The 24178-nt window shown below is 60.8% G+C and overlaps 2 protein-coding genes across 3 annotated transcripts; one reads left to right on the top strand and one right to left on the bottom strand.

Moving 5' to 3' along the window:
- The first annotated feature begins 2471 nt into the window (after positions 1–2471).
- Positions 2472–15876, top strand: MAN1B1 (mannosidase alpha class 1B member 1). 2 transcript variants are annotated; one of them, XM_060013725.1, is made up of 13 exons: positions 2472–3883; positions 4265–4373; positions 5075–5190; positions 6831–6985; positions 7246–7355; positions 8387–8572; positions 9298–9446; positions 9818–10006; positions 12032–12222; positions 12904–13024; positions 13569–13766; positions 13852–13983; positions 14621–15876. In XM_060013725.1, exons 1-13 carry the CDS (start codon positions 3143–3145, stop codon positions 14822–14824), a joined length of 2601 nt encoding a protein of 866 aa, XP_059869708.1. In that variant the 5' UTR covers positions 2472–3142; the 3' UTR covers positions 14825–15876. The 2 variants fall into 2 exon arrangements, with proteins under 2 accessions (XP_059869708.1, XP_059869707.1); XM_060013724.1 differs by having other exon boundaries at positions 13852–13973; positions 14621–15805.
- A 169-nt stretch (positions 15877–16045) lies between these two features.
- DPP7 (dipeptidyl peptidase 7) lies at positions 16046–20942 on the bottom strand. The gene is made up of 13 exons (XM_060013726.1): positions 20514–20942; positions 20330–20443; positions 20105–20244; positions 19859–20022; positions 19498–19633; positions 19337–19418; positions 19075–19241; positions 18828–18888; positions 18275–18393; positions 18023–18179; positions 17817–17881; positions 17423–17493; positions 16046–17298 (listed from the first exon to the last, which is right to left on the bottom strand). The coding sequence occupies exons 1-13, from the start codon at positions 20593–20595 to the stop codon at positions 17118–17120; spliced, it is 1539 nt and encodes a 512-aa protein (XP_059869709.1). The 5' UTR covers positions 20596–20942; the 3' UTR covers positions 16046–17117.
- Between the last annotated feature and the right edge of the window lie 3236 nt (positions 20943–24178).

Raw genomic sequence — 24178 nt, 5'->3', positions numbered from 1 at the left:
ACCCATCAGAGAATGTCCAAACTTCCCTCGCGGCGCAGTGGTTAAGAACCCTCCTGCTGATGCAGGGGACACGGGTTCGAGACCTGGTCCGGGAAGATCCCACGTGCCACGGAGCATCTAAGCCCGTGTGCCACAACTACTGAGCCCGTGCGCCACAACTACTGAGCCCACGTGCCTACAGCCCATGCTCCGCAACAAAGATGAGCCACTGCAACGAGAAGCCCGAGCACTGCATCAAGGAGTAGCCCCCGCTCGCCGCAGCTAGAGGAAGACCGCACGCAGCGATGAAGACCCAACGTGGCCAAAAATAAATACTTTTTAAAAAATCAGTAAAGTTATTAAAAGAAAAAAGTGTCCACGAGCTGATCACACACCCCACAACCCTCCTCCCTCACCCTGTCTTTAAAAACCTTTACTTGGGGCTTCCCTGGTGGCGCAGTGGTTGAGAGTCCACCTGCCAATGCAGGGGACGCGGGTTCGTGCCCTGGTCCGGGAAGATCCCACGTGCCGCAGAGCGGCTGGGCCCATGAGCCATGGCCGCTGAGCCTGCGCGTCCGGAGCCTGTGCTCCACAACGGGAGAGGCCACAGCAGTGAGAGGCCCGTGTACCACAAGAAAACAAAAAAACAAAAAAACAACAACAACCTTTACCTGGAAGAGTTAAGGTAGTTTGGGTCTTTTGAGCACTAGCTGCGTGGACTCCTTGCTTAGCGCCTGCAGTAAACGCTACCCTTTCCTTCCTCACACGCTGGTGTCAGGAGATTGGCTTTACTGCATGGACGATCAGACCCAAGTTTGCTTTGGTCACGAATCCACTCAGGTAGCCTTTAACTCTGTGTTCATTAACAGGCGTAACTGGGATCCTTCCCTTCTAGATAAAAGGACCAGGGTTGAACCGGAAACCGTGTCCACTCCAGATTTAGCTAATTTAGCCACCAACTCATCTGCACTCTAGACTATTCAACTGAAAGGAAGTCCACTCAAACCCTTAACCTTCAACTCCAGCAAATGAAGGTCCCGAGACAAAACCCAAACCCTCCTAGTTCCTGCTATTATCGCAAAAAGCCAGGACTTTGGGGAAAAGATTGTCTCAAGTGTAAGTGCTTCAAGTGCCTTCAGCCCTCTAACCAGCCTTTCCAACGCCCTCCTGACCACCACCAACGGGCCTCTGAGGAACCACAGGGGTTCTTCCCAACCCTCCCTCTTCATCAGCTCAGAAAAACAACTCTCCAGATTGGGAATCAATCTCTTGGCACCAGAGCCTCACTCTCAGTTCAACTGCGGTAAAGCAGCCCCGGCCTCGGAGCACGAAAGTGATCCAAGTAGTGGGGGTCTCTGATGAACCTCAACAGGCTCCTGTCCCTGAACCTGCTCCTTTTTGCTTAGGCCCCTGAGAGATACCCACACTTCCCTCCTTAGTCTCTCCGCCCCTATTCATTTATTGGGCCAAGACAGCTCAGCAAATATGCTGGAATTGCTTTCTCCCAAAAGGGGAAATAATTCTAGAATTTCACAGTAACAGTCAAAATAGCCAACCAGGTGAGTTCAGTGACCCTTCACTGGCTTGGCTTTGCTTTGTCTCTGACGGTCCTGGAGCTGATTCGGGAGACGCTGATCATTTATCCCTGCTGAGTCAGCTACCATCCTCCTTATGGGCAGAACTTCTCCAACTGATACTGGCAAAACCCACAGTGCTCTTCCCATTAAGACTCAAATAGGTCCCTCGAAACCTCTCCCCAGAACTAATCAATACCCTCTGAGGAAAGAAGCCCTTCAAGGTGTAAAGCCCGTAAGAGGATTCCAAGGCTCAGAGCCTCACTACCCCTTGTGCTAGTCTCTGTAATACTATTTTTTTTTTTTTTTTTTTTTGTAATACTATTAAATATAGCCCGTGAGAAAGCCCAACGGCTGAGGATGGAGGCCTGTCCAGGACCTGCAGGCAGTAATCAACGTGCTGCCCCTCGACACCCTGTCGTTCTTAACCTCCATACTCCACTCGCATCCGTTCCTACTGAAAGCACATTTTTTCACTGTTATTAATCTGTGCTGCACACGCTTTGCAGGCACACCTCGGAGATATTGCGGGGTTGGTTCTAGACCGTTACAAAAAGGCGAGTATCACAATAAAGCAAGTCACGTGAATACTCTGGTCCCAGTGCATATACAAGTTATGTTCATACTCTAATGCAGTTTATTAAATGTGCAATAGCATTGTGTCTAAAAAACGATATACGTACCTTAATTTGAAAATACTTTATTCCAAGAAATGCTAACCATCACGAGCCTTCAGCAAGTTCTAATATTTCGCAATAGTAACATCAAAGATCACTGACCAAGGTCACCATAACACATATAACAGTAATGAAAATGTTCGAAAAATTCCAAGAATTACCAAAATGTGGCACAGAGACAGGAAGTGAACAAATGCTGTCGGAAAAATGGCGCCCACAGACTTGCTGGATGTAGGGTTGCCACAAACCTTAAATTTGAAAAAAACACAAGATCTGCAAAGTGCAATAAACCAAAGTACAATAAAACGAGGTGTGTCTGAATTCCAGTTGATAAGGCTAGCTGAGACCTTTTCAGCCTTCACTTGGGAAGGACAATACATCTGGACAGGAATGCCCCAAGGTTTCACTGAAATTCCTTCCTCCTTTTCCCAGGCTTAAAGGCTGATGCGGATGCTGTTTCCTGCAGCCTCTACTTTATTACAGTATGTGGATGACTATCTGCTCTGCTCGCCTCCTCAAACCTCTTCACAGGAAGACATCATCCAACTGCTAACACTTTTGGTTTCAAAGGAGCATTAAAGCCTCCAAGGAAACACTGCAGTTGCTCGAACTCAGGATCGCTCTTTAGGTCACCGGATCTCGGAACAAGGACGCAGTAGGATCCAGGTAGGCTTCATGGCATTCTGAACTTCCCCAAACCTAACAGTAAGCCCCACCTCCAATGGACTTTCATACAAAGCAGCGCTTCCCAACTGCCCTTTTTTCTCTGTAAAGTACTATTGCTTTCCCTGGTCTCTGGACATGGCTATTACAGGCTACATTTGCACACCCTTAACTGCGATTCCTCTGCCATTCCTGAATAAACTCATTTTGCTGATAAAATAGCCAGCTATTTTTAAGGTTGATAGGTCCATGGATGAAAACTCCCAGAGCCTCTTACTGTGCAACGGGCTCCCCGTCCTCTCGCTGACCCCGGCCCCGCCAGGCCCCAGCCCCTCCAGGCTCTGGGGCAGGCACCCGGATCAAATCCACCTGGTGGGGGAGGGCGGGGTCGAGATCTGGGGTCTGGGGCGCAGAGGCACCCCGCCGACATGGCGGAGCGGTGGCACACCTGCCCGGTGTCAGCGCCAGCCCGAGAAGGCCCGGCCCATCCCACGGCCCACGGGCCCTGGGGAAGCCGCGCGGGGCCGCAATGACAGGGAAATCCCAGGGGAACCGGCTCGAGCGGAAACCCCACAGGCTGCGCAGCCACACCAGCGAGATGTGCGCAGGAGCGAGCAGGGGGGGCGTGACGTCACCGCGCACGCACGGAGGCGCGCCGTGGGATGTAAGCCCGCACGCAGGAGCAGCGACGGCGGGCGCAGGCGCAATGGGACTCCGAGGGCGCGGCAAAGGCGCATTGGCTCAGAGCGATGGGCGGGGAGTCGACGGCGCCGCGATGGCCGCCTACCGGCGTCGGACCTGCCGGCCTCACTGCCTAGCTCGGAGCCGGGCCTCTTGACGACGCCAGAGGGCGAAGCTCCCCGGCCCGCTGCCGCTGTCATGTATCCGCCGCCGCCGCTGCCGCCGCGTCGGGACTTCATCTCGGTGACGCTGAGCCCCGGCCGGAGCTACGACGGCGGCCAGGGCCTGAGGCGGCGCTCGTTCTGGCGGGTGAGGGGCGGCCTGGGGGCCTCCCCGGGGCGAGCGCACGAACGCGGCTCCCGGGGTCTCGGGCTGCAGGGCCGAGGCGAGGCCGGCGGAGCCTGAGCCAGCACGCGCGGGCTGCCGGTCTTTCCCCGCTGTCCCCGTGGCAGCCAGAAACGGTCTCCGCGTGGGTTTGCATTCTCCTCGAACGCGGGCCCGCGCGGTGTGTCGTCTGCAGCAGGATCATCCCAGCCTGCGGCCCCTGCCGAGAGGCAGCTTCCTCCGGTTCAAAAGCAGCAGAGCCCACGCTGGGCTCCGGAATTCCTCGTCGCCCCCACGGAGTGTGTCACAGTGGGAGAGATTTCCAGCTGTGCTCTTGTCGGTAAAAAGTGTCATTGTCTGTCTCAGAAATGGAAGCAGCTGTCGCGGTTACAGCGGAACGTGGTCCTCTTCCTGCTGGCGTGCCTGATGCTCTGCGGCCTCCTGTCCTACATCAGCGTGGCCGACGAGTGGAAAGGTACCAGCTCCACGATTCCGCTGGGATCCGTGGGGGTTCCTGGGGTCGGACTAAGCGGCAGCAGCGCGCTCTCGCAGCTGCAGGAGGCATAGACTCGACACAGTGGCAGGAAGTCGAAACAGAGAAGCCTAGAGTGTTCCCAAGCCTCGGCTAGGAGGTGGCTGTTAATTTGAGGTTGTGTGACTGTTCCCCAAATGTCTGCTGTGAGGACCAGCATCTCACCCTCTCTGTCTCGCAGTGAGATTCAGGTCCTGAGGCTGAATGCTGAGTCCGAACGCGTCGCGTGGATTCCTCACACGCGCTACCGGGAGCTGGGAAGGGCCGGGCAGGGTGCCAGAGAGGAGGTGCAGGGTCCCTTCTGAATTGCTCTAGGGTGGCTTCTTTGAGGAGGAGGGCTACAGAGCTGCTGTAGGTTTGCTCCAGTAAATGGCCCGTGTGCCACCTTGTGCCCTTCCCGAAACGGAAATCATAAAGGCAGAGCAACGGGGATGTGGGTGGGGATAAGGACAGAAACGGCCAGGTGCTTTGGAAAAGGTTTGATTCCCTTTGGCCATTCTTGAATTGCTTGAACGGCCCTCTCCGGAGGTCCCGCCGCGTCCTTTTACACGGAGTCATAGCTGTGTGGTTGCCGTCTCGAGTGCACGTTGAATGTTCTCCAGGCTTTGTGGCGAATTTGAGATAAAGTAGATTCTCTTGTTTAGCCGTGGGCAGCAGGTCGGCAGAAGGGCCGAAGATGAGACCCGCAAATCCACCCGTCTTGCCAGCTCCTCGGAGAGCAGCTGAGAACCCGGAAACCTTCGCGGGGGCGTCACCTCAGGTACTTTGAATAAACTGTACGTGGAGTTGTGACCCGGGCCCGTGCCAGAAGCATTTCGAAACAGTGCGTGCTGTTTCAGACAGTCTGGGAAGGGTTCTGTTTCTTACCATTTGTTTGAGGTTTTAACCTCACACTCCTTGCTCTGGGCTGGTTGGATGAAGGAGACGGGGCAAAGGAAGAGGGCCATTCTGTCCCTCGTCTTCTTTGTGCATCTGCTGTGCCGGATCCTTGGTAGGTGTGAGACCCATCCCTTTTCTCTGGGAGCTACTGGCGGGGGACACGCAGGTGGGCACTCCGCTCTGGACCTGCCCGAGCGTCATTCGGGGCCTGGGAGAGAGGTTTGGGAGTGTGCAGGTGCGTGGTGCCTGCTGTCCAGAAAAGGGGAAGTAGGGGCGAGGCCTAGCCCTGGGGCGCCTTCCGGCGGGGGGGACGTGGGGCGGGGGGAGGACGTGGAGACTAGAGGGCAGTCTGGGCAGCCAGAGAGCCAGGGAAAGTCCCCTGCAAAGGGCGGTGGCTCTGAGGGGGATGGCCTTGGAGAACCCAGGGCGCTCTGCACCTGGGGACACCCTGCACTGCGGGTGCGCCGAGGGCCCCCCAGGGAGAGGATCCTGGGACGGGTGCTGGCCTCACACCCCTGCAGGGCTGCCCCGGGGAGACACAGGCAGCCGTTCTCCCCGTGTCTCACTGGAGGGTCTGTGGGTAGAAGAGGGAATTTCTCCTCCGGAGCCACGAGCATTCTTCCTGCCGCTTCTGTGGCTGCTCTTCTGCCTACCGACCTTCACGGTCCTGTGAAAGCAGAATGCGGCACGTTTCCCCACTTCAGCGTCCACGACCCCGTCTCTGGTGTCTAGGAGGGGCTGGACGTGAGGGGCTGAACACCCGTGTCTCCCCTGGCACAAGTCCTGGGGCCGCTCGGACCTCCTCTCGCGCTCAGACGCCAGCCCTCGTCCCCAGGACCTGTTTGAGCAACGATGCATCCTTGTTTCGGCCACACCCGCGCTCTTGACCATGGGGGCCCAGCTGGGTGGGGTTTGAATCCCTGGAAGGAGAATGCTTTCCGGGATCTGCCAGCAAGGTTTCCACGGATGCTGAAAAGCAGAGTCTTCTCCATTCACAACTCAGCGTCCTCACATCCTGGAGGGGTCGCCATCATGCGCACTGGTCAGGGCTGGCTGGGCGCCAGGAGGGGCGCTGCCCTCCCCGCAGCGCTCTGTCACTGACCGGCCACCCCTGCCACGCCCTTCTGAGGATGAAGCTGGGGAGTCCGGGCGCGGGCCTGCGACGGTGTCTGCGGCTCCATCCATGGGGCCGTGCTGGCTCTCACCCTGCCGGCCCTGCTACCCTCAGGGTCTGACACCCGGAAACGTCCCTGCCAGCGGCTTAACCCACTGTCCAGGGTGGCACTCACCCGTTGGCAGCGCCTCCAGCCGGGTAGTCAGGGCCAGGAGCTGGCGAGTAAGGGGCTCCTCCCAGAGCTGCCCGCCATATGAAAAATGAAAACAATTTCCTCTGGGAAATTGCAGCTGCTCCGCCAGTCCACAGTGCTCCCTGCACGGGGCCGGGTCAGACGGGGGCAGCGTCCCAGATGGACGACTGAATCATTTCACGAGTGACTCTTGTCTCTGCTTGTGTCTGTCCAGAAGCCTCCAAGGCATTTCCGACGGGGACCACCCAACCTGCAGATCAGAGCCCCCGATGGAGACGCCAAGGACAGGAGGCAGGACGAGGCCCAGAGGAGGGCAGAGGCAGCCGGCGAGGCTCGCTGGGAAGACGATGTGCAGGGGAGCCGCGTCAGGTACAGCAGAGCTGGACTGAATGGGGACGCAGAGGCCGCCAGGCGGTCTCTGTGGTGTTTCTTTTCCTGGAAAAGAGAGAAGCAGCCTGACGCATAGTGCACCTTCTGGTTTCTGTTCCTCGCAGACAGTGTGTGCCCCGTGGGGGGTGGGAGGGCGTGGAGGCCCAGCCTGAGCCCAGCTCGGCTGCGACCTCGACCTCGACCGCGGGGCCTCAGCACCTCTGCCCCTGCCCTGAGCTCTCTCTCTACTCCCGCTGCAGCTGGAGGGGCACAGGGACCGAACCGGAGCAGGGCCCCCCGCTCCCTCCGAGAAAGGCAGAGGCCGCCCCCAGGCCTTCCCCGCAGGCCCTCAGGATGAGGAACAGTCCAGGTAAGGTCCCGCCTGCGCCCTCTCGGGCCTCCCCCGGGCACTCTGAGGGAGGGGGCGTGCGGACACGCACAAGAGCGGCGGGGCGGCGGGGGGCTCCTGCTGTCCCAACAAGCGCTGCTCAGCCTTGGACACCCGGGTGCAAGGACGCACGGGTCTCGGCGTCTGGCACCCCTCAGAGCTTTGCTGACGACGTGGGGCTCCTTGGTGGCTGTCGTCCCGTGTCCGGCGCTGCAGCCGCACAGGAACGTGTGTGCGGGAGGCTCGTTTCCTGCCTGTGTCCGGGCAGCCAGGGGCCTTGGGTGCTGCGGTCCTCATGTCGCCCCTTGAGGGCTCAGTCTGTCCTGTTCCCATTCCATGGACAGGAGAACTGAGTCTGGGTCCCCACTGGGACCCTCTGCTCTCGGTGCTGGAGCCCCCAGGGAGGACAAGAGAGCCCGGAGTGGGGACTCGTGGCCATGCACGTGGGGACACGGGGCGACCGTGTGGGGTTAGAAATGGACGGCAGAGCCGTGGGTGTCGACACTGACGGGACATGTGGTGAAGCTGTGGACACACGTGTTCCCCTGCGCGGTAGCCACGTGTGTGCACGTGGTCCCCCCGCGTGTGGCGGGAAGCAGCCTCTGGACGCGCCCCGAGGGCGCCCTGGGGAGTGTCGGGGTGGCCTTGGTGGTTCTGCTCCCCGTTTCGTCCCCGTTGGAAGTGTCCGCAGCTGATCGGGCAGGACGCAGCACCGCCAGACAAGGTATTTTTGTCCGGGTCACCAGCGCCTGTCACGTTTGATGTCCCCAAACCAGACTGCACATCGCAGCCGTAGTGGTCCCGCGGCCTCCGATCTTTTGCTCTGCGAGTGTTCACTGCCCCCCGGAGGGTGGTCCCCGCCGGGCTCTGGTGGAGGCGGATGGGCCCGGGCCAGGCAGCGGGTCCTGCTCAGACCTTCACTGCAGCCCACGGTGCCCCCCGTCTGCCTCCCTCGCCGAGGGGCTGCAGGACAGCTCTGTCCGGGCGCCCACGCCCCGCTTCCCTCCTCGCAGCCTCGCAAAACGAGCGCCAGAAGGCTGTGGTCGCCGCTTTCCGCCACGCGTGGGCCGGATACCGCAAGTTCGCCTGGGGCCGCGACGAGCTGAAGCCCGTGTCCAAGTCCTTCAGCGAGTGGTTCGGCCTCGGCCTCACGCTGATCGACGCCCTGGACACCATGTGGATTTTGGGTCTGAAGAAAGGTATCCGCTCATCCCTAGCTTGGGGGGCCGAGCTCTCGTGCGTGACCCTCGGGCCCGAGCGAGCCTGGCCTGGAAGGTGTCCACGCGCCGTGTCCCGCTGGGCTGCGCCTCCCCTCGTCCTGGGCGCCAGGGTGGCCGTGCTGGCCGTGGGCAGTTCCTTCGTCCCCTCACGTCCAGGCGGCCTGGGGATGCTCAGGCCAAGTGTCCCCGGCGCCCCCTGCCCAGAGCTGAGTGAGGCTGTAGGTGGGCTTCCAGGGGCGTTCCCAGCCCGTGTTTCTGTTGCAGTCAGGCGGGGCCCGGTGGTGGGAGGTGACACGTGATCTGACGGAGCCGCCAGCGCCCCGAATCTCTCCCTAATGTCCTCCTGTGCCGCGCAGATGGGGCTAAGTTGGGATGGTGTGTCTCTAGGTGTTTCTAAACCGGCATTTTAAACACCTGCTTTAAGTTTTCTGATTGGGCTGAAGACCGCCTGCCACTCACTCGCCCTCGTGGTCCTTTGTAGCGTGGCTGTGATTGTCGCGCACTTGACCTCGTGCTGCATGGCCTTCCCCCAGCTGCACACTGGCTCGATTTTTTTTGCGGGATTGGAAGCCTTCAGGGTACCCTCTTGCACTAGGAAGTGATGTTGAAACCCTGCAGGGGATGCATGTGGCCCCAGAGGGAGCAGTCAGGGAAACGCTTGGACTGTTAATTTGTTCCTGTATCTCTGCTGTTTCACGTGATAGAATTTGAAGAAGCCAGGAAGTGGGTGTCCCAGAAGTTACTATTTCAGAAAAACGTGGACGTCAACCTGTTTGAGAGCACCATCCGTATCCTGGGGGGTCTCCTGAGCGCCTTCCACTTGTCCGGGGATGTCCTCTTTCTGGAAAAGGCCGTGAGTGTCCCGGCACCAGGGCGGCTCACGTCCTGGGGGCCCTGGGGTCTCGAGTGCCGCACAGTCGGTCCTTTGCTCGTGGGATCAGGGTGGGGAGGCGTTGTTCGCAGTCTGCGCTCCCCTCTGTGCGCTCGAGCCTGTTTCCGTGCACGTGCGTGGCTGAAGTGGCCCCGCTGCCCGCAGGCGTGGTCATTCAGAGCTGGTTGAGTCCAGCTCGGTTTCTGCAGCTCTTCAGGGGTGGGGCCACATGAAGCCAGCAAACTCAACTCTCCACTGGATTAGGTGGAAACGGGTGACAGGTTAGTGTCATGCCATGGAGACAGGCCGCTCTGGGACAGGGATCATTGACTCGTCGCTGTGTTGTGTATCAGGAGGACTTTGGAAATCGGTTAATGCCTGCGTTCCAAACACCCTCTAAGATCCCGTACTCCGACGTAAACATCGGCACTGGAGTTGCCCACCCACCGCGTTGGACCTCTGACAGCACGGTGGCCGAGGTGACAAGCATTCAGCTGGAGTTCCGAGAGCTCTCTCGTCTCACGGGAGTTAAGAAATTTCAGGTATGGAGGGGCTGTGCTTCCAGCTGGAGCGGGTTTGCAGCGGGGCCGTCTCTGCTTCAGTGGGGCAGGTGCAGGTCTGTGTGGTCATTGATCCTGGGGCCAGAGACCAGTGAGTTTTTGGTTTTGTCCCACGTTTTTCCTGGTGAATCCCATTATCTCGTGATATCAGAGGTGCAGGCATGAAAGGCATTGACTGGAGGGTGAGTCCTCTGCCTGGCCCAACCCCCGTGCAGTCCTGTGTCCTCAGGGTCCTGGCAGTGGACGTCTTGTCGTGTGGCGCTGTGCGTGGCCCCGGGTCCACCTACTGTTGTCCGGGACTCTTCTGAGCCAGCGAGGGCGGCCGGCTCTGTCGTGGCTGCTGCCGTGGGATATGTGGAGTCACCGGGTTTTGTAGCCAGTTCAGTGCAGATGACACCGTGGTCGTCCCAGCTGTGGCACCTGGACTGTGCCCACGCACATGTCTGTCCTGGGCGGGCGGCTGGAGCGGTGTTGCTGGCATGGCTCCTGCTGTGTGGTGGGACCAGCAGGTGCACGTGGAACGGAGGGCTGACTTGTGGGTTTTGTTCTTGGCTCTCTGTGTGTTATTGCCTCTAGCAGTGTCTGCTCACCGCCTTAGGCAGGGCCCCTCCTGTGGACGATGTCTCTGCTTGTGGGCCTTCCTCTAAGGTTGCCTCTATTCCTGCAGCTTTTTTTCTCCCTCTCCTTTTTCTCCCTCTTCTTTTTTTTTAAAAGATGGCATTTTATTTGTTTTATTTTTTTAATTAATTAATTACTTATTTTTGGTTGCGTTGGTCTTCGTAGCAGTGCGTGGGCTTCTTATTGTGGTGGCTTCTCCTGTTGCAGAGCATGGGTTCTAGGCATGCAGGCTTCAGTAGTTGTGGCTGCAGGGCTCAGCAGTTGTGGCTTGCGGGCTCTAGAGCACAGACTCAGTAGGTGTGGCGCACGGGCTTAGTCGCTCCGCTGCCATGTGGGATTTCCCGGACCAGGGCTCGAACCCGTGTCCCCTGCATTGGCAGGCGGATTCTTTTTTTTTTTTTTTTTTTTTTTTTTTTTTTTTTTTTTTTTGCGGTACGCGGGCCTCTCACTGTTGTGGCCTCTCCCGTTGCGGAGCGCAGGCTCGGCAGCCATGGCTCACGGGCCCAGCCGCTCTGCTTCATGTGGGATCTTCCCGGACCAGGGCACGAACCCGTGTCCCCTGCATCGGCAGGCGGACTCTCAACCACTGCGCCACCGGGGAAGCCTTCCCTTTTGCTTTTAATTGAGATTTAGTTTACATATCGAGAAATCCTGTCTTCTGTGTACACTGCGTGTACTCACATGTCTGTGACCGTCATCGTTATATAATTCCAGAACAATTCCCTCACCCAGATTGAACCCAGCACTGTTTGCCGACCCCCCTTGGCAGCCGCACAGGGCTGGGCTCTGGCATGGGCCCCATTCTGGTCAGTTCGTGTCCCTCCTGCAGTGACTGCAGTCTGGGTGCTGAGTGAGCATGGAGTCCTCAAGGTTGCAGGACGGGTCAGAACCCTTCCTTTCCAAGCGCAGACAGGCTTCCTCGTGTGGGCTGACCGCGTGTCTGGACGGTCACCTGCTGAGCTCTGGCCTGTGTCCCACTGGGGATCTTGACAACACGGCTCCTGTCGGGTCCCGTCCTGCACAGACGTCCTCGTGTGTTGTCCAGCCATGCTTGTACCTCTTCGTGGGTGTGTGACTGTGTCTCGCTGGAGCAACTTTTCTGACAGTCAGTGGTTTGTTTTCTGAGTTTGTGTGTTGGGCTGCTGTGTATCTTCGCGTATAAGTGAGTCATCAGGTCCCTTGCCCATCGGTGGACTGAAGGGGTCGTGTGCATGTTGTCAGGACGCATACACGTGCTACGGTGGCCACGTGCTCCTAAGATGTCCCCCAAGGGTGGGGGCTGAGAACCGTGGCGAGGGCGGGGTCAGCCCTGTGGTCAGGCCCGTCGGGGCGACAGCACCCAGGGAGCGCAGCCCGCCCTGCTCACTGCGCTGCCCTCCTGTGCCCCAGGAGGCCGTGGAGGAGGTGACCAGGCGCGTGCACTCCCTGCGCGGGAAGAAGGACGGGCTGGTGCCCATGTTCATCAACACCAACAGCGGGCTGTTCACCCACCTGGGCGTGTTCACCCTGGGCGCCAGGGCCGACAGCTACTACGAGTACCTGCTGAAGCAGTGGATCCAGGGTGGGAAGAAGGAGACACAGTGAGGCCCGTTTCTCAGCTCTCGGGGTGGTGGGAACTGGCAGCCGCGCCTGCTGGGGCAGGGCCCCTCCGCGGGGTGGGGTTCTCCTCACAGCCTGTGTGCAGAGCCAGGGCCCGGCTGGCCGCTGGGGTCCACGGCTCGTCAGTGCCGGGCAGCCGGGGTCTTCCTCGCGCCTGTGGCCGCCCCTCTGGCGTCCGCTCCCGTGGCAGACGACCGGGGCCACCTGGGCCTCCTCGAGCTTAGTGCCCTGACCCTGAAAACGCACGCTTTCCCGGGGAGCAGCCGTAGCTCCTTGTCAAGGTTGGAAAATAGAGATTAACCCTCAAGTCTCAGGCCCAGGGGTGACAGTGACCCAGAATCAGGGGCAGGGGCAGCTCCAGGCCATCACCCACGGGTGAAACGAGGGTGTCACCCACTGGGGAGCCCGCGGGCTGGTTCAGAGAACCGGGGTGAGCGCGTCGGGGCCAGGGGCTCGGCAGAGACTGGTCTCTGGTGGCCCCTTGGGGCTGGTTGGGAGGCACGGGCCCTGGTGAGGGGCGGGGGCAGAAGCCCACGGGGCTGACGCGGGCCTCCACGCGGAGACTGGCGGGGCACCACCCCAGACAGGGCAGCCGCGAGAATGGGGACGGGCGCTCAGGGTCGTGCCCTTTCCCGGAACACGGGCCCCGCTGGTCCGCACAGGCTACTGGAAGACTACCTCGAAGCCGTGGAGGGCATCAGAAAGCACCTGCTGCGCAGGTCTGAACCCGGCCAGCTGACCTTCGTGGGGGAGCTCGCCCACGGCCGCTTCAGCGCCAAGATGGTGAGCCTGGGCTGACGCGGCCAAGTGGGGTCTTGGGGCTCCGCCCTCTGTCCTTGACATCGGACGGCTCTGAGACTCCGGACGTCGGAGGGAACCATGCGATTCTGGCCGCGGAGTGTGAGCCGTCCCGAGTGGACGTGGGCTGCGCAGCCTGGGCTGTCCCGTGACAGGGGGAGCTGAGGTCTGTGTGGTGCCAGGGCCCCTCCCCTGCTCCAAGCCCCGCCTCCCGTGCTCCAGGGGACCCCTGCCCCCAGCCCCCCTTCCCCCGCCCTCCTGCAGCTGGTGTTCCATCGGCCGTTTGGGGCAAGAGGTGAGGGAGACCCGGCTCAGCATGGGCTCCCCGGGAGGTGGTGGTCCTTCTAGCAGCTTCTGCCCTGTGCACGTGGGGCCCCGGTGTGTGGCCTGCAGTTCAGTCCCCTGTTGGAGCCCTGCCGGCACTCAGGCCTGTTGGCTCCTGGGAACACGGGAGGCCTGATAACGCTGGACCCGTGTGGAACCCGTGAGGCCGCAGGTCCATGGTGGTGAGGTGACCCTCTGATTCCAGGACCACCTGGTGTGCTTCCTGCCGGGGACGCTAGCTCTGGGCGCCCACCACGGCCTGCCCGCCGACCACATGGAGCTGGCCCAGGCGCTCATGGACACCTGCTACCAGATGAACCGTCAGATGGAGACGGGGCTGAGCCCCGAAATCGTGCACTTCAACCTGCACCCCCAGAGGTCCCATAAGGACGTGCAGGTCAAGGTGAGCCACGCCGGGGCCGGTGCGGCGCAGGGGCGCCAGGGCAGGGGCGTGGCGAGGCTAATCGTGAGCCCGCATCCCTCCCCAGGCCGCCGACAGACACAACCTGCTGCGGCCCGAGACGGTGGAGAGCCTGTTCTACCTGTACCGCCTCACGGGCCAGCGCAAGTACCAGGACTGGGGCTGGGAGATCCTCCGCAGCTTCAACGCGTACGCGAGGGTGAGGCCGCCCGCCCCTGGGTCTCATCCCCAGCTCCTCGCCGTCGCCTGCCGCTGGACTGGGTGGGGGAGGGCCCAGGGGGCCAGGGCATCCCTCCTCCCTGTCTCGGGGGGCCAGCCTGGGTGGGGCGGGTCCCTGCAGCGGCCCGAGGTGCACAGGGCGTGTCCCTCCTGGGTCGTCTGTGTCTCGGCCGCTGCTCCCCAGGACGGGTGCCGTGACCGCCACCACCCCCGCTGTGCTCAGGCCCAGCCGCCCATCGTGCAGCCGGGGCCATGGCTCAGAGAAGGTCTCGCCCTGCACAGGGCCCAGGGCCCAGTGCCCAGCCCAGCAGAGCTGAGACTTGGTCTTTGCCCCGTGGCACGTGAGGTGCTGGGTTGTACACCCCTCGGGTGACCTCCGGGCTTTTGCAAGACCTGTACAGGTTTTGGAGGTCGCACTTTCCATCTGGCCACTTGCAGGCTGCTGGCATCCCCCAGGGGGTCCCTGGAGGAACCACGGCTGACCTCCGGGGCGGCCAATCCCCTTGTGGGCCTTGGTGTCCTCACCGCCCCAGACCCTGCCCTGGGGGGCCTCTAGCCTGCAGCCCTTGAAAGGGCTGAGCCTGCGTCATGACGCCGTGGCCTTGGCTCTCGTGCAGGTCCCCTCGGGCGGCTACTCTTCCATCAGCAACGTCCAGGACCCGCGCAATCCCCAGCCCAGGGACAAGATGGAGAGCTTCTTTCTGGGGGAGACGCTCAAGTACCTGTACTTGCTCTTCTCCGACGACCCAGACCTGCTCAGCCTGGACACTTACGTGTTCAACACGGAGGCTCACCCCCTGCCCATCTGGGTCCCCTCCTAGGGCGGGACGGCTCCCGAGTGGGTGCTGCCCGGGGGACTGATGAGTCCTGTCATGGAGCGTGCCTGTGGGCAAGACCCTGGCCCTGACCTTGGCTGTGCGATGTCCTCCCAGCCGGCTGGAAGTGCTCCAGGCCGGGCTGATGACCGAGGCCAGCGGCAGCTGGGCCAGGACGTTTCGGGGCCTCACAGCTGCTTGGGGTGGCCGCTGGGCTTCTGGTGCTCTGCCACGGGTCTGGGCTCCTTGCCTGGTTCTCGTCGGGACACCGTTAGGAACAAGTAGGAGTAAATCAGTGCTGTGATTCAGGGAGGTCCCGTCCACCCGGGGAGCCTCTTCCTTCTTCCTGAGAAAATGAATTCGTGACTACATTCCTGAAACCCGAATGCCCTCCTGCTGGCCGTGCATGGCTTCCTAGGGGTCCTGGGCCACACTGGGTCTCCAGAGCCCATGACGAGATCAGAGACAGGTGCTGCGGGGACAGCCTGGGTACAGCTCAGCCTCGAGGCCTCACAGCCTGTGAACACGCCCCAACCCGGGGGTCTCAGGGGGCATCCGTGGCCTCATGGGGATCTGGGCCCCTGGCTGGCTGTGCTGTTTACACGTGGGACTCAGGGATCCTCCCCTTGCCCTTGCAGGGGCTGGGCGGGGCTGGGCCGGCAAGTTCACTGGCTCCCAGGCCAGCCCTGATGGATGGACTTTTCAGTGGAGATAAAAGTACATTTGTTCTAACTGGCACCTGCTGTGTCTTTGTTTCCGGAATCGCAACTGTGAAACGGGGAGGGGCGGCAGGGGCAGTGTTTGGGTCAGGTCTGACGTGTCCAGAGGTCAGCTGTGCCCCTGCCCCCGGGGGGAGATTTGGGAGCGTCAGCTTCCCAGGGCAGGTGCTGGCCACACTGGTGCCCAGGGTGAGAATATGCCTGTGACGGTTGCCGGCACCAGTGAGCATGGCGGGCCCTACCTGCTCTGCCCGCTTCCCTGGCGTGTGGGGTGTCCGCGCCTGGGGCTCCTTCTCAGGGTGCCTGGTCAACCTATTTCATTCCTTCTTTTAAAAAATAAATTTATTTTATTTAATTTTGGCTGCATTGGGTCTTCGTTGCGGTACGCGGGCTTCTCATTGCGGTGGCTTCTCTTGTTGCGGAGCATGGGTTCTAGGTGCGCGGGCTTCAGTAGTTGTGGCTCGTGGGCTCTAGAGCGCAGGCTCAGTAGTTGCTCTGTGGCATGTGGGATCTTCCCGGACCAGGGCTCGAACCCGTGTCCCCTGCATTGGCAGGCGAATTCCTAACCACTGCACCACCACGGAAGCCCTCACTCCTCTTCTTCAGCTGGCTCCATCCATGCCTTAGGACTGACCCGGGGGTAGCTTTCCAGAGAGAAGCCAGGATCCTGGGCCTCGGCTGGCCCTAGCTCCCAGGCCCTGGTGACCCTGCAGGACAGGCCAGCCCCTTCTCTGTGCTGAATGTGAGGAGACTTCGTTCTTACCCCTAGAAGCCTCTACACAGGCACTGGACCCAGGGTCAGCCAGGGCCTGGCCTGTTGCTGTGGCCCCTCCTCCGCTCGCACCTTGTGCGCTCCCCCTCAGGCAGGGCTGCCGCCCTCCACTTGCCCACGGGCCCTGCAGGCTCCGTGCCCGGCAGGTGCCCGGCAGGTGTGCGGGGCCCGTGTCTCAGTCGGCCTCTTGCCCTGCCTCTCACGGCTGTGGCTGCCTGCCTGGCACGACCTCCCCAGCTGGGGGGGCACGTGATGCTCCCTGTCGCTACCCCCGCCCCCCATACCCCAGCGCAGGAGCCTCTTGGGCAGCGGTGGGTGTGGGACTCGGGACAGCAGGGTTCCCACACGGTGGGGCCTGAGTCCGCCGAGTGAGGCAGACTGCCCCCCGGCCCCACCCAGGCCTGGCCCCAAGCAGGGGGACTTGGGGGCTGCAGGGCCCCCCAGACGGACACTGCAGTGGTTGGGGACGAAGAGGATGAAGAGGACAGCTGAGAAGGGAGGTGGAGAATCACCGGGGTGGCCTCTCGTGGTGGTGTGGATTGGCCACCGCAGGAAAGGCCGGTATCCCCCGCCACCCAAGGCACAGATGGGAGCTGAGGACGCTGCTTTATTCATCAGCGGAGTTTAAGAGGGGGCGTGAGTGTGTTCACTGTGTCCAGGGCCTCAAGACAGGACAGGACGTCGGACAGGACATGCCTGACAGGCCACCAGTGTTTGTCCGGCCTCTCCCTCGGGCAAGGCCCTGCCCACCCTGGCCGAGCTCCCGGTTCAGGATGTCGGGCCAGGGCTCCTCCCCCGCTTACTCGCCTCAGGCTCCCAGCAAGTCCTCCCTGGTCCTGCTGGGGGAGCACCCCTCAGCCTCGGAGCCCCTGTGCTGTGCCAGCCGCAGCCGCTGCTCATGCCTCGCTGCCTCGACCCACTTGCCGATGAGGGTGGCCTCTAGCCTGCGCGCCTCCACGACAGATGCGGGGTCTTCTGGGTGGGACGCTCTGAGGAGCAGGCGTGGGGGGCACTCAGCAGGGCTGGCAGGCCCCGAGCCTCACACCACCCTAGCCCACGTCCACCCATCGGCCCAGGCCAGGTACTGCACCCCCTCCCCAGGCAGGACCGCACCTGAGGTCCAGGTGATGCGCTCCCCCGTGGATGGTGACGGCGAGGACTGACATGCTCAGGTTGCTCTGAATCTATCATTGAAGGAGCATCCGTGTCAGGGGTGCAGACTGTGCTCTCGGCCTCAGCCTCGCAGCACAACCTGCTGGGAGGCTGCATGTCCCAGCCTGTGGGGTTCAGTTCAAGCAGTAGTTTGAGGTGACTGCATAGACTGAACGGTCCCATGAGAAATGAAAGGCGAAGACGAATGAGCCAGAAGCCAGGCCGCCATAAGCAGCAGGGGAAGAACCAGCAAAGGGAGAGGAGGGAACAAGGGAGATTGGAACAAAAACCAAGGAGGTGCAGAGCCAAGAGTGCCGGGACCCACACAGGGCAGGGACTTCCTGGCCTGACTCACCCCTCCCCCGGCCCAGGGGTCCAGGTCACCGTTGGAGAAGATGATGTTGCTGGCAGCCGTGAGGTCTGAAACGGACAGAGCAAGCAGTGGTGGGGACCGGGTGGGCCCCCCCCAAGTCTGTGACCCAGGGGCTAGGGAGTGTGGGAAACAGAGGCAGCTCAGTGCAGGGGGAAGGATGCCGCCCCCAACCCTGTCTTGAGCCTCACCGCCTCCCCCAAAGCTGGTCTGCAGCCAGTCCTGCCGGGGCCACACGCCCCACGTGTCCAGGCAGTACTGCTGGCGCAGGGCTTCAGTGAAGGGCAGGTCAGGGAAGATGTCCGACACATTGTTGCTGGAAAACGTCAGGTTGATCTCAGTGCAGGCCTGCGGGACACCCGCACCACCATCAGGCCAGGGGGCCAGGACACCACATGTAGCACCCCATACCTGGCAGTCCCAGGCCCCCAGCTCCCACATACCTGGTAGTCCCAGGCCTTGGCATCAGGGCCCAAGCCGCAACCCGTGGGGTCGGCACAGACCTGGTACTGCAGGTAGATGTCATAGCAGGGCTCCGTGCCCGAGGAGTTGTACACCAGGCCTGGGGGAGAGGGGTACTGGGGCTGGGTGCCTGGACACTCACCCTGCCCCTTTAGACGGGTCCAGCAGGTGTCAGGGGCTCTGGGGTCCTATGGGCCCAGTGAGGAGTGGATCTGTACTATCAGCTCCTGTCCTGGCTGCTGAGGGCAGCTGGGCAGCCCACCTTGATGTTCTCCCTCCCAGCAGGGTGGGCCGAGGTGGGGTGTGCTGCCCTTTGCACTAGGGACCTCCCAGAAGGCCCTTGGGTTCGCGCTCTCCAGGCTGGGCCATGAGGGGGATGGCCACTTCCTGCCCCAGGGACCAAGTGGAGGCTTCTGCGCTCCCCGCCCCCGTACGGCCCTCATTGCTGCCCGCCCACTCCTCAGCCCACCCGCTCCCCTGCCAACACTGGGCCCCTCACGCTTGACACCAGCCCAGGCAGGTGGGCAGACGCACCGGCCAACGATCGGAGCCCCTTGATCCTCTGGCTCTCGCTCAGCAGCCGGTCGCAGCCAACCTGTGGGTGCCAGCAGAGCCCCTCAGCCGGCCACCCCCCTCGAGACCTTCCCTAGTCCCAGGTCCCAGAGTGGGTGCAAGGTCCTGGGGCTGGCCAGCTCTGACCACCCCAGGGCAGCCGGGCCCTTCCCTATCCACAGGACACTGCCCTCCCCGGGCTCCCGCCAGCCAGGGGTGGGTGCCTCGCCTTGACGGGGTTGGCAGGAAGGTGTCCCACGAAGTCGGTAGGGTACGGGTAGTCCATCATGGCCAGCAGGGTGAAGGCATTCCGGGCAAACCCGAAGAGTTGGGTCAGGTCCCCTGGGCCAGAGAGTGGCCAGCAGGTGCCGAACTCTTGGCTGACCGTGTCATAGGCTGCCAGGAGGAGCAGGACAAGGGCCTCTGGAGTCTTCAGGCACACGTGGGGGAGGGGGAATGGGGGGCAGGGAGGCAGGGGGCGGCCTCCTCACCTCCCTGTAGGAACAAGTCCTTGATCTGCCGGAAGGCGTCCCGCACGGCCTGGGCACACTTGGGACTCTGGCCCTCAAAATCCTGGAGGAAGGAAGGGTGTGGCTGCACCCGCAGCCTGGGCTGCTTGGGGGAGGGGTCGGGGGCCGGAGGCTTCACTTACTGCTGAGACGTCGCGAAAGAACTGGTAGGGGTCACCGAGGCCTGCCACCGAGACGACAGGTGCGCTGGCTGCCAGTGCCCCCGCCACGAGGTGGGGGTACTTTATCCTCATGTAGGCGCTGAGCATCCCCCCATAGCTGGGCAGGGGCGCAGGGTTAGCTGGGTGGCTCCCCACGCCACCCTGCAGCAGCCCGCTCCCGCCGGCCCCAGTGCGCCTCCGCGACGACACCAGCCTCCTCTCTCCTTTCTCAGAGCCCCCCACCCCATGCCTCCAAAGGACCCCAAACTTCTAAGACCCACAGAAATTCTGGCCGGGGCCAGGCTTGCATTTGTTCCGGGAGAGAAAGGAGACGAGGACGCACCTCCCGCCAAAGGCGATGGCGGGGGCGTCCTGGGCCCCAAGTTCCTGCCGAAGCGCCCGGAGCAGCCCCGCGTAGTCGGCCAGGGCCTGCTCCACCGTCAGCAGCTCCGTGTACCCGCGGCACGTGGACCGCTCACCGAACGGGAGAGACTTTCCGTAGTACCGCTGTGGGCAGGAGACCAGGGGTCACTGACCCCGCGCCCCGGTCTGGCCCCCACTCCCACCCCCAGCCCCAGCCGGTACCCACGTGCTCGGCAAAGACGACCAGGGCCCCCTGCTGCGCCGCCAGCTCCAGGATGAACCCCGAGTTGTTGGCGAAGGACCACACGTCCCCCTCGTTGCCCGTGTAGAAGAATATTGGCCCCTCGCCCCTCTTCCAGAACCTCTCTGTCGGATGGAGGCAAGGGGGCGGGTGAGGCGTGGGGTGCCCGTCCTCACCCGACAGCAGGAACTGTCCCCAGGGCGACCTCACCTGACAGCAGGAACCGCTGGCGGAAGGTCTTGTTCCCAAACCTCTCGAAGTTGAAATGGTCCAGGAGCTGCTCGAAGTAGGCCTCCTGAAAGTCAGGGTCCGTGGCTCTGTGGGCTGGAGGGCACAGCGCTCAGCAGGGGGCACCTGGGGGTGCCGGGTGGGGGGCCCGCGGGCCGGCACTCACCCCCGGCCTCCAGGCTGCGCAGCTGCAGGGCCAGCACCAGGGCCAGGGCCCACGTCGGGGCCGCCTGCGGCGGGGAGCTCATGTTCACTTTGCCCGCCGGCTCCGGGTCACGTGGGCGGGGTCACGTGACCGCAGGACGCCCTCACGTGACGGCCTGGGCGGGGCTGTGAGCAGCTCTGCCGTGTCCCGCCGGCGGCCAGCTTCCGGGTCCTCAAGCTTCTGGCGCTCCTGTGTCAACACGAAGATGGTCGCTGTGGGGGCACAGGAAGTGGGCAGAGGGCTCGAGGGCCCGGTGCTGGGGCGGGGACGTGCCTGGCCAGTCACCCGTCCTCTAGCGGCCACTGCTGAGGGCCGGGCGCCGTGCCACACACGCACCGGGCGGAAGTGCCTGCCCCGCTGCCCAGCCGCCTCCCGGCCGCACGGCGTTGTCCTGGGTCGGGCCCCCCAGCGGGCAGCCCCAGGGGAGGGTCACCGTCAAGGGCAGGGCTGGGGAAGTCCGCCTCCTGAGCAGCTGCTCAGAACGAGCCCTGAGAGGGAGGGAGGGAGCCTTAGGAGGATGGGGGTGGGGGCTCCGTCGAGGAGGGTCGGCCGCCGTGGAAGAAGAGCCTGTCCTGTCCGAGCAACAGTGAGGGCCCGTGTGGCTGGGCAGGGGGCGGGCGAGCGGGGGCCTCGGAGCCCAGGCAGGAGTTTGGGCAGCTGGTGGGGGTGGAGAAGGCTAGGAGGCCAAGCCTGGGATCTGGGACCCCCTCCCCTCCCCATCAGGCCAGCCCCCTCACTGGCTCCGCAGTACCCAGAGGACGGAAGGGCCACCTCTCCCCCGGTGCCAGTCCAGGGCCCGGTGAGGGGCCAGACAGGCCAAGCTGGGCGGCCCGCTCAGCACAGGTGGGGCCGTGCTGACCACAGTCCTGCTGGGGACGTGGGCAGTGAGCCAGGCAGCAGAGGGAAGGGGAGCCACCCGTTCCCACTCCCAAGACTGTCCCCGGCCAGCTCGACCCCCAGGCTCTGCCCAGGCCTGGACTGTCTGGTGCTGGGACGGCCCAGGCTGGGCTGGGGTCCTGGGCTCTGGCCACAGCCGGGAAACCGGGCCAGCTGGCCCATTGGCTTCCCCTCACACAGTCCCAGGACTGTTGCAATGGCAGTCAGCATGGTGACAATGACTGTCCATCACATGACACCACCCTATGGGTGTAGTCACCCTGAGGTCACCCAGTGCCACCCCACAATCATCCCACAGCCCCTGTCCCCATCCCCATGTCCCTGTGTCCCCGTCCCCATGTCCCTATCCCTGTGTCCCTGTGTTCCTCACTTTCCCATGTCCCCATGTGCCCACCCCCGTGTTCCCATGTCCCTATGTCCCCATCCCTGTGGCACCATCCCTGTGACTCCATGTCCCCCACGGCCCCGTGTCCCCATCCCTGTGTGCCCACCCCCGTGCCCCCATCCTTGTGTCCCCATGCCCCCTTTTCCGTGTCCCTGTGTGCCCAGGTTCCCATGTTCCCATGTCCCTGTTCCTGGGTCCCCATCCCCGCACCTAGGGATTCCTGTCCTGTGTTGAGAGAGCTACACTTGAAGGCCCCCAACGGCCTCTTCAGGGTGGGGGCAAAGACAAGACACAAGGACTCACAGCCCCTTCCCCTGGATGGCAGCCCCTCCCCAGGCTGCTCTCACTTGCATCTCTTCCTCTATCAGCTCAGGGGCCTGATCCCAACACCCCCACCACAGACCCACCGCGTTCCCCCCTCCCAACTCTCCAGGCAGCTCCTCCATGCCTGGGGTGGAACCGTAAAGGCCCAGAGAGGTGCATTCTGAGACTGTCCTGCCACACCTGGTGACCCTGAACACTCGGGTATGCCTAGGGGTCCAGGGCCCTTCCCCCAACTGCCTGGGGCCACTGACTTTGGGGACAAAGCTGGGGCCTGATTCCCCCTCCACAGCTGACAGATTTGGGGAGCCAGGCCCAGTCCCTCATCACAACCTACTCTGCCCTTTTCAGACCTCAAAGCTGCCAGGAACCAAGGGGGGGGAGGGGGGATGGATGGGAGGTACCAAAGTAGGTCCCAGGGCTCTCAGCTCTGGCCCATTAAGTTATACACTTTCAACCACATTTAAATGCATTGGCTTTTCCCCCCCCAAACACAAATAATCTTTCACTTACTTACTTATTTATTTATTTGGCTGCGCTGGGTCTTAGTTGCAGCCTATGGGATCTTTAGTTGTGGCATGTGGGATCTAGTTCTCTGATTAGGGATAGAATCTGGGCCCCCTGCATTGGGAGCGCAGCGTCTTAACCACTGAACCACCAGGGAAAGTCCCTAAATGCACTGGCTTTAACGCATCATCATTATTTCTAAAACGAGTTCATTTTTCCAAACAGAAACCATTCACTCATTAAACAACAACTCCCAATTCCCCCTCCCCCAGCCTGGGGTGACCTCTATTGTCCGGTCTCTATGAATTTGCCTATTCTAGATACCTCATGTAAGTGGAATCATACAGAATTTATCTTTTTGTGTCTGGCTTGTTTCACTGAGCATGACGTCTTCAAGGCTTGTCTATGTCACAGCTTGTGTCAGGATTTCCTTCCTTCTTTTCCTTCCTTTTTAAGGTAAATAATATTCCATTGTATGAATGGCCCACATTATGCACATCCGTTCATCCATCAGTGGACACCTGGGTTGCTTCCAACTCTTGGCTATTGTTTAAAATGCTGCTGTGAACCTGGGTATACAAATATCTCTTCAAGACCTTGCTTTCAATTTTTGGGGGGGTATACCCAGAAGTGGGATTGCAGGATCATATGGTAATTTTATGTTTCATTTTTTGAGGAACCTCCATATGTTTTCCACAGCATCTGCATTTTACATTTCAACCAGCAGTGCACAAAGGTTCCAATTTCTCCACATCCTTGCCAACACTTGTTTTCTGTTTAATAGTAGCATCCCATGAGTGTAAGTGGTCTGTCATTCAGATTTTGATTTGCATTTTCATGATTAGTGACGTTGAGTATCTTTTCATGTACTTATTGCACATTTATAAATCTTCTTTGGAGAAATGTCTTGAATGGGCAAGGGGTGTCCCCAAGCAGGTCCCAGTGCTCTCAGCTCTGACCCACGCGGCACCTGCAGTTATGCCCACGTTCATGTGTGTGTGTGTGTGTGTGTGTGTGTGTGTGTGTGTGTGTCTGTGTGTGTTAAATTATACATAACATATAAGGTACCCTTTTGACATTATAAAAGGTGTTTTCATTCTTCATTTTGTTGAGTTTTAGTTTTTTGTTAATTTGGGTTTTTGTTTTTGAGGTTTTGTTGTTTGTTGAGTTTCAAGAGTTTTTGTTTTTGTTGTTGAGTTTTAGAAGTTTTAAAAAGTATATTCTGGTTATTAAACCCTTATCAGATTTGTAGTTTGAAAATATTTTCTCCCATTCTGTGGGCTGCCTTTGTACTCTTGATAGTGTCCTTTGCTGCACAAACATTTTTACTTCGATGACGTCCAACATGTGTCTGTTGTTGCTTGTGCTTTTGGAGTTTTATCTAAGAATCCGTTGTCAAACCCAAGGTTATGAAGATTAACCTGTATGTTTTTTTCTAGGGGTTTTGTGGTTTTAGCTCTTATATTTAGGTCATTGATTCACTTTGAGTTAACTTTTTGCATATGGTGTGACGTAG

This window comes from Delphinus delphis, chromosome 6, assembly GCF_949987515.2.
Source record: "Delphinus delphis chromosome 6, mDelDel1.2, whole genome shotgun sequence".
Taxonomy (NCBI): Eukaryota; Metazoa; Chordata; class Mammalia; order Artiodactyla; family Delphinidae; genus Delphinus; species Delphinus delphis.
Note: the sequence above shows the minus strand (reverse complement) of the source record. Positions and strands in the feature narration are given on the sequence as shown.

Bases quoted from the DNA above. Each gene is read 5' to 3' on its own strand.
- DPP7 (XM_060013726.1), bottom strand. From the start codon at position 20,595: ATGAGCTCCCCGCCGCAGGCGGCCCCGACGTGGGCCCTGGCCCTGGTG. The intron at 17,882-18,022 runs GTGAGGCTCAAG...TGTCCGTTTCAG, and splicing joins GACCAGCTTTGGGGGAGGCG to ACCTCACGGCTGCCAGCAAC. The intron at 17,299-17,422 runs GTGCGGTCCTGC...CCTGCTCCTCAG, and splicing joins GCGCATCACCTGGACCTCAG to AGCGTCCCACCCAGAAGACC.
- MAN1B1 (XM_060013724.1), top strand. From the start codon at position 3,143: ATGGATGAAAACTCCCAGAGCCTCTTACTGTGCAACGGGCTCCCCGTC. The intron at 9,447-9,817 runs GTGAGTGTCCCG...GTTGTGTATCAG, and splicing joins TCCTCTTTCTGGAAAAGGCC to GAGGACTTTGGAAATCGGTT. The intron at 13,767-13,851 runs GTGAGCCACGCC...ATCCCTCCCCAG, and splicing joins ATAAGGACGTGCAGGTCAAG to GCCGCCGACAGACACAACCT.